General features: G+C 48.8%; 1 protein-coding gene across 1 annotated transcript in view; it reads right to left on the reverse strand.

Annotated features, from left to right (window-relative positions):
- Nucleotides 1-3,231: 3,231 nt before the first annotated feature.
- FGF22 (fibroblast growth factor 22) overlaps nt 3,232-12,482 on the reverse strand; it is a 63,804-nt gene continuing 54,553 nt past the window's right edge. The window contains exon 3 of the mRNA XM_069612324.1: nt 3,232-7,732. Within this exon, the coding sequence (XP_069468425.1) occupies nt 7,520-7,732 (213 nt within the window). The 3' untranslated portion in view covers nt 3,232-7,519. The remainder of the gene's footprint in view (nt 7,733-12,482) is intronic.

Here is a 12,482-nt window from a genome sequence, read left to right on the forward strand (position 1 = left end):
GACTCCTGGAGTGATCACCACAGATCACCCATGCTGCCCACCTGATCCCCGATGAACCAGACTTGAATCCACCGCTTTGCTTGCCATTCAGAGATGTAAGTTGTGAATAAACGCATACATTTGCCATAGATTAATATAACAGGCATCCCAACATCTATCTTTAGCCATAACTCTTCCTAAATCAGTAGTTCACCATGTGAACCACAGTATTGTGCGTGTTTTAGCTTGTATCAAAAATCATTACTTTATGATTAAACACTGTTGATGTAGACCTGTCCTATTTATTAATACTTGGGTCTCACGTGTGTCTTCTGCATCCTTCCTGGTCCTTTCTCTGCCTGATCTATTAAGACATGTCTCGCCTGTTTTATTCTGCTACCGTGGCAAACAGAGGCGTCCTGAAGCCTTAGAGCCACTATGGAGGACGAGGATGGATTTCAGCATCCCCAGCCGGCTTCTGCGAGACTCAAGGGCACCCATGAGTGGGCTAGCTATGGAATTAGACCGAAAAACGACCTGAACCGACCAATCAGAGAACATTCGGATGAAGGATGTCCATTCAAACCCATACGAAATAATGACCAGACATTTACAACAGCAAACTAAGAGAAGGCCTGAACTCTCAACGTCAGGTTCACATGCTGGACAAGTGCTTTGAAGTGGAAAGATGTCAAATGTAGTATTAAAAAGATACCCAAATAACAAAATGAATATTAAGCACTATCCCCCATGCCAGCGAGCAATACAGCCTCTAATATGCCTACAAACCAACGCCTGGCTCTAAGCAAAGGGCGCATAAGGAGGACTGGCTGTCACATAGAAGGCTAAATTGCCTGCTGATGTGGGCAATATAATTCCATGAGCACCTGGGGATACGGTGGATACGGCCCGGTGTATCTGCCTGCCCCTTGGCTCCATCCGCAAGTCATAGAAATGGAGAACAGAAAAGGTTCTCAGCCGCTGAGCAAGGGAAGTCCGTTCTCCATTTCTGCAGCTAGTGGGCAAAGCCACAGGAAATCCATTGGGAAGGAAGGCCCGCCGGAGTGGAGAAAGGAGTGGCCAGCGAGCATGGGTGGTGCTGTAACGAGAAGGCAACTTTTGGGGAGAGGACAGGAAGCGTGTGCCCGAGCGAACCATGGCCACATCCGAGAATATTGCCCAAAAGCCCTGGGTCCTGACTGGCTGTTAGGATTCCAACATTGTGGGCAATTCCTGCTACAGTCACTGATAAAGTTAATTACAATTTGATATGCCCATTTTTTGCAGAGGATTTCTCCAATTATAGATGGTTCATATTTTAACCAGAAGGTTCGATGTATTGGCTTAATTGACCATTACACATCCTTGGACATTGACAGACCTCGTTGAAGCTCTTCCTTCTATCAATCGAAAGTCTCCTGCATCAGCCTGGATGTCCCTAAACATGGGGGCCATGGGGCACAGCTTTAGATTAATAGCACCAGTCATGTGTCCAGGCTCTTATCTGGGGTGGCCCAAGTGGGGCTCTGGCTTATGCAGGGGTGGCATGAAGTACGAGTGGGCACACGCGCACACATTCCTGCTAGATAATGATAATAGTTTAGGATAAGGGGGTGGCACCTGGGGTAGCCAATCAGCTTCCAGCTGTGGCACGTGCCACCCCCAGCCCACTCCCTGGACACGCATATGAATAGCACACGACATCCTTTCAAAGGATGCCGGCTGCTGACAGAGATTTTAGATTGCATTCTGAAAGGAATAACTGGAGAGGGTAGTGTTCCTTGGGAGCCAGTCGATCTCCCCAAGCACACATCCTCCCTCAATGGCCTATGTCAATGTCCCAGTGTCTTGTGTGCCCAGGATTCCAACATCCACACCTACCTACCTCAGGTGGGGAACAGAACACCGAAGACAGCAACCTTTTCCTTTTAGTCAGAATCTAGTTGTGGCTGCTCCAGAGTTGGGCGGTGTTGCTGCCCCCATTATCGGAAGGCACTGCTTCTTGAACATATGAGTCTTGGGCTATAACAGATGTCAATATCTCATTGGCATAAGAGGCAGGTCCCGGAAACTGCACAGGCACCTGTCATTAAGCGACCTGCCCCCATCTGTACTAGATTTGCCAATGGGACCTTTCTACCCGATAGCTGCAGCTCATTCTATGTGGTGCGGTGACCTTAAGTGGTCCGTCCCTGCTAATGGGCATGGGCACTGTTACCATGAAAACAGTGCAGAGCCTTAGTGAGTCTAGCATGACCCCATAATGACTTTTTGTAGTCCTTGGCATAGCCCTTACTCTTTGATGCCCCCTTCTCATTTGGAAGAGCCCGTCATCACTGAAAGCTCCAGTGGGAGGCCTGTTGCTACCCCGTAAAAGCCCTTGACCTGGACAAGTTCTATGGTGATTTGGCAGCAAATGCTAAGAAGGGCAGAGTACTGTGCCTTGGGTGAGCCCCAAATGCTAGCCCCGTCTCCCCAGTTGGGACTGTGAAACTTCTGGTAATCTAAGAGGCTCATCCATTTGAGCACTTCCACTCCCTGCTTCATGAGATGTCTTGACCCAGCCAAAAGGAGACCCACCTTCTACGGATGAATCCCAAAGAGCCACTGCCCCGCAACCACATGTGCTTCTATGGCAACAAGATGCGTTTTATAGGAAAATACGTTCAAACCTTAATAGATTTCGGCCCCAATTGCCTATTTAAGTCTATAAAGAAAAGAGCAAAAAACCCTCCACTTTGCAGCCATCTTCCGCTATCTTATATCAAACCCTTCTTTCCCTGTATGACCTCCACACTGTGGTGCATGCTCTCATGATCTCCAACACTGACAGGGGAATACCCTCTTAACCGGGCTCCGTGCCACGAATCTGGACCCACTCAAGGCTGCCACACTGTAGCCTACCTCATTACAAGCGCCCACAAATTCGACCTTGGTGCAAGCTCCTGGTTTGAGTAGAGTGGCTGGGTTGGCAGAGAAAGAAGATGTCCTCCAGATTAGGAGCACACAGATTGTCCACATCCCTATGGGCATATCAGCTCTTGTACTGCGGATACAGGGTCTCACAATGCAAGGGACCCACTGGAATACAGGATAACGGGCTTTGCAATGCAAGGTGCATAATACAGGGTGTACACATTCGGTTAGTCAGTGAAATGTAGGCTGTACCTTTGATGAAGACACTCGATTCAATAAAGAGGATGTATGGCAACTGGCGCATATGGAATAATACTTTTATTAGTTATCTTGCCATTTCAGCACATGTAATAAGTATTTCCGCTAAGTACATATAAAAACAGGATCCGTCAGTTTGCTGCAGGTCGCGCAGATCCTTGCCCACCCAAGGATTCTGCCATCCTTGAGCGTCGATATCAAGTCCTTATCCTTGGGGTTGAGGGGTGACACGATCCGGTGCCAAGGCCTGTACGTCTGTGGCAGAGAGCGCCCAAGTACCTCTGCCTTTTCTGCAGCCCGTTTTTACAACGAGTGGCAAATGCCATCCTTGCCAGCACTTGCTCAGCGTATGTGTAGTGGGTCAATATCAGCTCACATTCGAGCAGCGTGTCTTTACTTCTGCTGGGACAGTAGCGGGAATCCTCACCAGGGCCTCTAGGCTTGTCATGTGTGCAAAAGAAAAATATGCAAAGTACATTGTGCACACTTAAAAGATTTTTTAATGTAGGGAATTAGTGTTTAAACCAGAAAAGATTGCCCCTTCTGATCAAGAAGTATTTAGTACAGTATTGTTGTTGTTTTTTTTAGGATGTTTTTGGGTCTGGAAAGGGATTTTTTTAGTATATGAAATGTAATGAATTTTTATTTGTATATTTTTAGTATTAGTGTTTCTCGGCAAGGCCTGCGTTTCTCGAGGGTTGTGATGCTTTGAATGGAGCAGTACTGGCTCGTCTGAGTACGGCTGCTATACTGTTAATAGGACAGTACCAGCACTTCTCCGGTTTGGCTTCGAACAGGGTAGCACTAGTACTGTCATTTCATAGTAAGACACCTGTACACTGACTAGGACAGTAGCAGCACTTCTAGGCATAGCTTCTGCAGTTTGAAAAAGGCGGTACTGGCACTTCATAGCAAGACGCCTGTACATTGAATATGACAGTACCAGCACTTCTCGGCATGGCTTCTACAGTTCGACTGGGACAGCACTGTCACTTCATAGTAAGACACCTGCACATTTAAAAGGACAGTACCAGGGCATTTAAAAAGGGTGTCTACTTGAGATAAGATACTGCGTGAGAGCTTTTCAGGTGGATAACTCACAAGTTAAGTGCTGGTCTCTCACATGTCTGAAACCCGCAGAAGCGCCGACTCAGCCCTTCATCTTTCCAGGGTCAATAAACTGAGTAGTAATACATGGGAGAGTAATAGCACCTGTTGCACTATAGAAGAACACACATGATTATAATTATAATAGAACAGCAGCAGGCGTATATAGGGCAGTACCAGCACTTCCTGGCAGAACGTTAGCAGCCCCTTAAGGAAGGCCCCAGCTGTTCTCAGCATTGTTTCTATACCAGCACTTCCTGGCAGAGCTGTAGCAGCCCTCCAAGGAAGGTACTGGCCATTCTCAGCATTGCTCCTATACCAGAACTTCCTGGAAGAGCTGTAGCAGCCCCCCAAGGAAGGTACCGGCCATTGTCAGAATTGCTCCTATGCCCGCACTTCTTGGCAGAGCTGTAGCAGCCCCCCAAGGAAGGTACCGGCCATTCTCAGCATTGCTCCTATGCCCGCACTTCCTGATAGAGCTGTAGGAACCCCCTAAGAAAGGTGCCAGCTCTTTTCAGCATTGCACCTATGCCAGTACTTCTTGGCAGAGCTGTAGCAGCCCCCTAATAAAGGTACAGGCCCTTCTCAGCATTGCTCCTATGTCAGCACTTCCTGGCAGAGCTGTAGCAGCCCCCCAAGGAAGGTACTGGCCATTCTCAGCATTGCTCCAAAACCAGCACTTCCTGGAAGAACTGTAGCAGCCCCCCAGGGAAGGTACAGGCTCTTCTCAGCATTGCTCCCATACCAGCACTTACTGGCAGAGCTGTAGCAGCCCCCCAAGGAAGGTATTGGCCATTCTCAGCATTGCTCCTATACCAGCACTTCCTGGCAGAGCTGTAGCAGCCCCCCCAAGGAAGGTACCGGCTCTTTTCAGCATTGCTCCTATTCCAGGACTTCTTGGCAGAGCTGTAGCAGCCCCCCAAGGAAGGTACTGGCCATTCTCAGCATTGCTCCTATGTCAGCACTTCCTGGCAGAGCTGTAGCAGCCCCCCAAGGAAGGTACATGCTCTTCTCAGCATTGCTCCTATACCAGAACTTCCTGGCAGAGCTGTAGCAGCCCCCCCCCCCCCAAGGAAGGTACAGGCTCTCTCAGCATTGCTCCTATACCAGCACTTCCTGGAAGAGCTGTAGCAGCCCCCCAAGGAAGGTACAGGCCCTTCTCAGCATTGCTCCTATACCAGCACTTCATGGCAGAGCTGTAGCAGCCTCCCAAGGAAGGCACAGGCTCTTCTCAGCATTGCTCCTATACCAGCAATTCCTGGCAGAGCTGTAGTAGCCCCCCAAGGAAGGTACTGGCCATTCTCAGCATTGCTCCTATACCAGCACTTCCTGGAAGAGCTGTAGCAGCCCCCCCCCCCCAAGGAAGGTACCGGCTCTTTTCAGCATTGCTCCTATTCCAGGACTTCTTGGCAGAGCTGTAGCAGCCCCCCAAGGAAGGTACTGGCCATTCTCAGCATTGCTCCTATGTCAGCACTTCCTGGCAGAGCTGTAGCAGCCCCCCAAGGAAGGTACAGGCTCTTCTCAGCATTGCTCCTATACCAGAACTTCCTGGCAGAGCTGTAGCAGCCCCCAAGGAAGGTACAGGCTCTTCTCAGCATTGCTCCTATACCAGCACTTCCTGGAAGAGCTGTAGCAGCCCCCCCAAGGAAGGTACAGGCTCTTCTCAGCATTGCTCCTATACCAGAACTTCCTGGCAGAGCTGTAGCACCCCCCAAGGAAGGCACAGGCTCTTCTCAGCATTGCTCCTATACCAGCACTTCCTGGCAGAGCTGTAGCAGCCCCCCAAGGAAGGCACAGGCTCTTCTCAGCATTGCTCCTATACCAGAACTTCCTGGCAGAGCTGTAGCAGCCCCCCAAGGAAGGTACTGGCCATTCTCAGCATTGCTCCTATACCAGCACTTCCTGGAAGAGCTGTAGCAGCCCCCCCAAGGAAGGTACCGGCTCTTTTCAGCATTGCTCCTATTCCAGGACTTCCTGGCAGAGCTGTAGCAGCCCCCCAAGGAAGGTACAGGCTCTTCTCAGCATTGCTCCTATACCAGCACTTCCTGGAAGAGCTGTAGCAGCCCCCCCAAGGAAGGTACAGGGTCTTCTCAGCATTGCTCCTATACCAGCACTTCCTGGAAGAGCTGTAGCAGCCCCCCCAAGGAAGGTACAGGCTCTTCTCAGCATTGCTCCTATACCAGAACTTCCTGGCAGAGCTGTAGCACCCCCCAAGGAAGGCACAGGCTCTTCTCAGCATTGCTCCTATACCAGCACTTCCTGGCAGAGCTGTAGCAGCCCCCCAAGGAAGGCACAGGCTCTTCTCAGCATTGCTCCTATACCAGAACTTCCTGGCAGAGCTGTAGCAGCCCCCCAAGGAAGGTACTGGCCATTCTCAGCATTGCTCCTATACCAGCACTTCCTGGAAGAGCTGTAGCAGCCCCCCCAAGGAAGGTACCGGCTCTTTTCAGCATTGCTCCTATTCCAGGACTTCCTGGCAGAGCTGTAGCAGCCCCCCAAGGAAGGCACAGGCTCTTCTCAGCATTGCTCCTATACCAGCACTTCCTGGCAGAGCTGTAGCAGCCCCCCAAGGAAGGTACTGGCCATTCTCAGCATTGCTCCTATACCAGAACTTCCTGGAAGAGCTGTAGCAGCCCCCCAAGGAAGGTACCGGCCATTGTCAGAATTGCTCCTATGCCCGCACTTCTTGGCAGAGCTGTAGCAGCCCCCCAAGGAAGGTACCGGCCATTCTCAGCATTGCTCCTATGCCCGCACTTCCTGATAGAGCTGTAGGAACCCCCTAAGAAAGGTGCCAGCTCTTTTCAGCATTGCACCTATGCCAGTACTTCTTGGCAGAGCTTCTTGGCAGAGCTGTAGCAGCCCCCTAAGAAAGGTACAGGCCCTTCTATACCAGAACTTCTCAGCGGGTCTCTCTTAGTAGCATAGTACCAGCATTTATGACCAGGGCTGCTGTATTTCTTTTGTGCCATAAAGGGCACCCCTAAACAGGGCTGATGAACCTTTAATGGGACAGTACTAACAATTCCTAAATGAGCTTCTACGCTTCGGGTCGGACCATAGCTGCATACACTTTTAATGGAACTTTATTGGGATGTGCTGTTTCTATTTAACCCACTCTAATCCGAGCAGCGGTGTTGGGTTCTATTTTCCTAAGCTGTGTTACATCCAGTGTAGCTGACCAGATAATATATTTAAATTCTTAAATAAACATATAATAAATATTAAAAATATATAGATTTGTTTAAAAAAGAGCATAATGTCAGAAAGCGAAGGGTGTTGCAGACACCAACATGGGCAGGAAGTGCGCAGAGACGTGCTTGCGTCGGGTCCGCTGGCCACGCCTAGGGGCTCCTCGCCCATTGAGGGATACAAACATCTGTCGTCCCTGGTGCCTCCAGCGCCAAGAAGCATATGTGTTGTAGCCGTTCTCCTCGATGCGCTCCTTGAACCGGCAGCTCGGGCTGTACTGCTTCTGTGGGGAGGTGGGAAGAGAGGCGAGAGTTTATGATTAATCCAGTTATCGATTACGGCACCTGTCAGTACAGCAGTCCACATATAAATACATCACCTCACATGATCATCCATCAATCCACCTGCCCATTTAGCTTCTCAGCAATCTATAGAGCACCTCGCCTGTCAGCGTATCACCCCCGCGTGACCACCCAGCCCTCTGCCTATCCAGTCAGCACCTCAGCTGTCCATCCAGCAACTTGCCTGTCAATACATCACCCCCACGTGACCATCCAGTTAGCACCTCAGCTGTCCATCTAGTAACGTGCCTGTCAATACATCAACCCCACGTGACCATCCAGTCATCACATCAGCTGTCCATCCAGCAACTTGCCTGTCAATACATCACCCCTACGTGACCATCCAGTCAATACATCAGCTGTCCATCCAGCAACTTGCCGGTCAATTCATCCTCCTCCCCCCACATGACCAGATCAGCAAGATATCTGCTTAAGCCGGCAACTACTGATTGGTCAGTCACCAGTCACATGACCTACCAATCCATCCATCCACATATATGTCGATCCATCCTTCAACTGACATGCGCTTTCATCCATCATGAGACCCGTCCATCCATCAATCGACCAACCAACCTGTATAACCAACCACTGATAAACTGGCCTTTAAATCCATCCATTGCTGACCTGTAACACCATCCCACCCACAACTGACATGTGAAACCATCAATTGACCCCGCAGTTCATCACTTGAACTGCCAATCCATCTATTCGATGACATGTCAATGACCCCATTAACCACCTGTTAATCCATTAGCTCTATATAAATCCATCAAGCAACAGGTTACTTTACCCTAAAACTAATTTTTCAAGCCACTAAATGACTCAACTACCAATCCACTCATCGAATGACCTGTCAATTCACCATGTGACCTTTGAATTCACCAGCCAGCCTAATTTTCAATCTGCCAACCAACTGGCATGTTCATGCAATAATCAGCTGGCCCTAACACAACATTCATCAGCTGCCAGTCTCTCAGCTGACCTGTGAATCGAGGTGATATATTGACTAATCGATTAAAGGACATTTTACCTCTTATTCAACCAGTGAATCAACACATTATCTAACCAATAAAACCGTCCGCCAGCCGACTTGTCTCCCTATCTAATGAAATTTTGAAACCATCCATTTCAGATCCGTCCATCCGTCCGTCCGTCCATCCATCCAGCCACTCATCGATGTATCCATCACCTTAGCTGTCATGCCATCTGTTAATTGAACTGCAACTTCATCAACACATCTGTTAACCCATCTCCCAACCAACCAATCATCCTATTAATCAACCAATATGTTTAACAATCTATGCACAGACCTACCAGTCCAACCAGCAAAGGCCCTGCCAACCCATCACCTAAATGGCACCTTAATCCATCCATCAACCTGTTAAGCAATCTTACACTCTGGAAATAAGATCTGCTGTAAACCCTTGATCTTGGAAGTCACCCTGCTAAACTAACACATTATCAGACATTCCTGTTTCAAACTACCAGTTAACCTAACCACACATAACTGTAACGAAGTGTCTATCACCCAGCCTACATATCACTCCAAGAACCACCAGTGATCTTTTCAATCAGCTGACTAGTCCGTAAACATAATAATCAATCAATCAAGTTATAAAACTGCTAGCTAATGTGTGGTATTATCTTATCCCTGCATAGACTGTGCTCTCAGTTAGTGGCAACGCATCCCTTGTGTCAGGCCGCCTTTTGTGTACAGTTGCACCAGTAGTTACTAGATGGAGGGACACTGGAGGGGCGTCCTTCATAAACCCAAAAGGCCTAACTGCACCCGAGGCGTAAACATGCACTTGACAAGGATTATAACCCAATCGTCATCTGCCCACTTTTCGTGAGAGGCGTCAGATGTCCAGGGCCTGCGAGCAAGAGCCCCTTTTTTCAAAGGACACCTTAGCAGAACTAACTTAGGCACAAAGGTCCTGACATTATTGTTTTGTTAAAATTGCTTTAAAGAAATAAAGCTCCCTGTTCTAAAACTCAGCGGTTTCAGCACACTGGCTGCATCCTTATCCTCGAGCATTGTGAAGCTGGCACGACCCCAAGTCCAGAAGACATGGGAAAGGAATGCAAGGCCAAGGTTACATGGAACCTCAAGGTGTCAAAGGTCACATGGAGCCTCGAAGTATCAGAGGCCACGGTGTTCATGCTTTAAGATAAGGGGACCCGGTTTCAAAAGCCAAGTTCGCCCAAAACAATATTTCACCGTGAGCCCTTTACCCCTGCTAAACAAGAACCACAAGGCAACAATGTTCTAGAGCAGGACCTGTTTCCAACCATTGGCTCTTCAGGTGCTTTGCACTACGCTTCCCATGATTCCACACCATTGACTGGGTGGGCAACGGCTGATTGGAGGTCTATTCCAAACATATGGAGAGCGAAAGGTTGCAACAAGAGTAGCACAGTGGAGCCATTCAAGGGCCAGCTGTTCCCACTCTGGTCAGAACTAATAGATGTTCTGTCTCTCCAGCCAACAACTGCCCACCAATCACTTGTAAACAACTCCTGGATTTCCAATTGCTTGCCTATACATTAAAGCGCATATTGAATAGTTCTCTACAAAATTGGTAATCTTACTGGGGCATTCCAAACTGCATTTTTCACAGAACATTCGTTAGCCACCCACCCGCCGAGGAACATCAGAGCTATCTAACTTTGGGCTCCTTTACAACAGGTCATCACAAACTATAAGACAATTGCAGTGCAACAACTCCATCCCTTCACAGCGACTCATCATCTTCTATGCCATAGATGGGCCGGATACCCCCCAAGCCGCCATGTCATTGGATGGAATCCTTAAGGACATGCATCTTGGGTGACCTGAGACAGGAGGTGGATGCTAACGATGTCAGAGCCGTAGTGCTTCCTGATTGGTCAGTAGCCTTTGAGACCGTCCTACTACTCTCCAGCCTTTACGCAAACTGAATATGAGGATTGGCATACAATTGGGGTAAATACTGTATGTCTGAAAGACATCAGGGGGAGTCCTTTTGAATCCCAAATCAATCCCATCAGTTGCAGGATGATGTAGAATTTAAACCCTAGCGCCCTGTAGCATTCTGCATGCTGAATATTCAGAATACAGAATGCAGAATGCTGTGTTAGAACTGTGGTGATGCGCGTCTTCCATTAGAATGTGTATCTTTGAAAGGAAGAGCAAACAGAAGTAAACCTGTGAAGGTACCGGGGTTGGGGAAGGACCCACGTGTTTGCTGCTGGAGTCTGCATTATCACAGTCTGTGCTGTGACCTCTGGTCTTTGAGATTGTACTTCTGTGGATCTTCGGGCGTCTATCTGCATCGGCCTACTGTGGCTGGTCTTTGTGTTTGTGAGGCTAGAAGGTGATTGTGGACAGCCTGTGTTGCCAGCTGATGCAGTACCTGCTGTTGGCTTTGGTTTGATCGTGAGCATTTTCGGAGCTAATGTGGCTCACTATGCTGGATCTGGAGAGACTTTCTGCTTCTCGAGTGCTTGCAAGTACTTCAGTACCCATAATTTCCCCTGGCGTTCAATTGGGGTGCTAAGGCTTCCTTTTGGGAGTACGGATTTGGCACAAGCAGTCTGGGACATTCAAGCTGTGTGGGCGTTGGGTTGCCATGGTGACTGGAATGGACGTTAAATAAAGCACTGCTCAATGTGCCTAGCGTGGCGGCCATCTTGTTTCTATAGCTACAGCCATCAACATTGAAGGAAAGCAGCCCTCGACGTGCCCAGTGTGGTGGCCATCTACTTTCATTTTTCATTTTCAGATTGCGATTTGGTGCAGATTCTATTGCATGACAGGAGGCTTCATATTATGCATTACAATCTTTACTTCTGAACCACAGCAGGAAAGAAAAAACTTTTACAAACAAAAAAGTTTAAATAACAGAACATAATACAGTTCACGGTCAATGTAAGGGGAGCTCCCCAACATGGAGGACAGTTCATGCCCTGCAGGTGACCAATGGGCAGGGACCCTGTTCTATATATGTCCTTTTCTTTAATCTCAACTCCTCTTTCTTTGCTGCTGACACCACAGCTAAGTCACTCCTTATAGTTGTGCTTTGCATGCTAGTCAGTTTTGGCATAATACTTTCTTTATATTATGTAGTACATTATTATATGGGTGTTTTATTTGGTAATAACGTTTTACTGCTTTGATTGTTTTAAACAAGCTCTTTCTTGTTGTCATTATGGAATGTTAAGGTCGCGTGCGACCGCCGATTGATTGTGGGAGTTTTGGGTCCCTTTATTTAACAACTCCGCTTTTGACAGAGTTATTTTTCCTTTGTTTCCTTGACGCGCGCAGGCCGATCGGAAGCTTGTCCGGCTTCATATCTGACGCGTGTGGGGTTGTGGGCGCTTTCCAGCACTGGACGAGTAGCGGAGCGGGTGGCCCAATCACTCCATGCCGAACACGCGCGGGTAAGCCTTTGGCTTCAGGCCCGTTGCGTGTGGGCCTTTGATGTTGTTTGGAAGAGGCCCGCCCGCTCCATGCCCAACGTGCGCGAGGAAGCCTTTGGCTTCAGGCCCGTCGCGTGTGGGCCTTTGATGTTGTTTGTAAGACGCCCACCCGCTCCATGCCCAACGTGCGCGAGGAAGCCTTTGGCTTCAGGACCGACGCGTGTGGAGCTTGGATGTTTGCATGCGCAATTACCACTTGTATCGGCTCCGGTGAGCAGCCCGCCCCAGACT

This window comes from Ambystoma mexicanum, chromosome 1p, assembly GCF_040938575.1.
Source record: "Ambystoma mexicanum isolate Mex_15411 chromosome 1p, UKY_AmexF1_1, whole genome shotgun sequence".
NCBI classification, from domain to species: Eukaryota; Metazoa; Chordata; class Amphibia; order Caudata; family Ambystomatidae; genus Ambystoma; species Ambystoma mexicanum.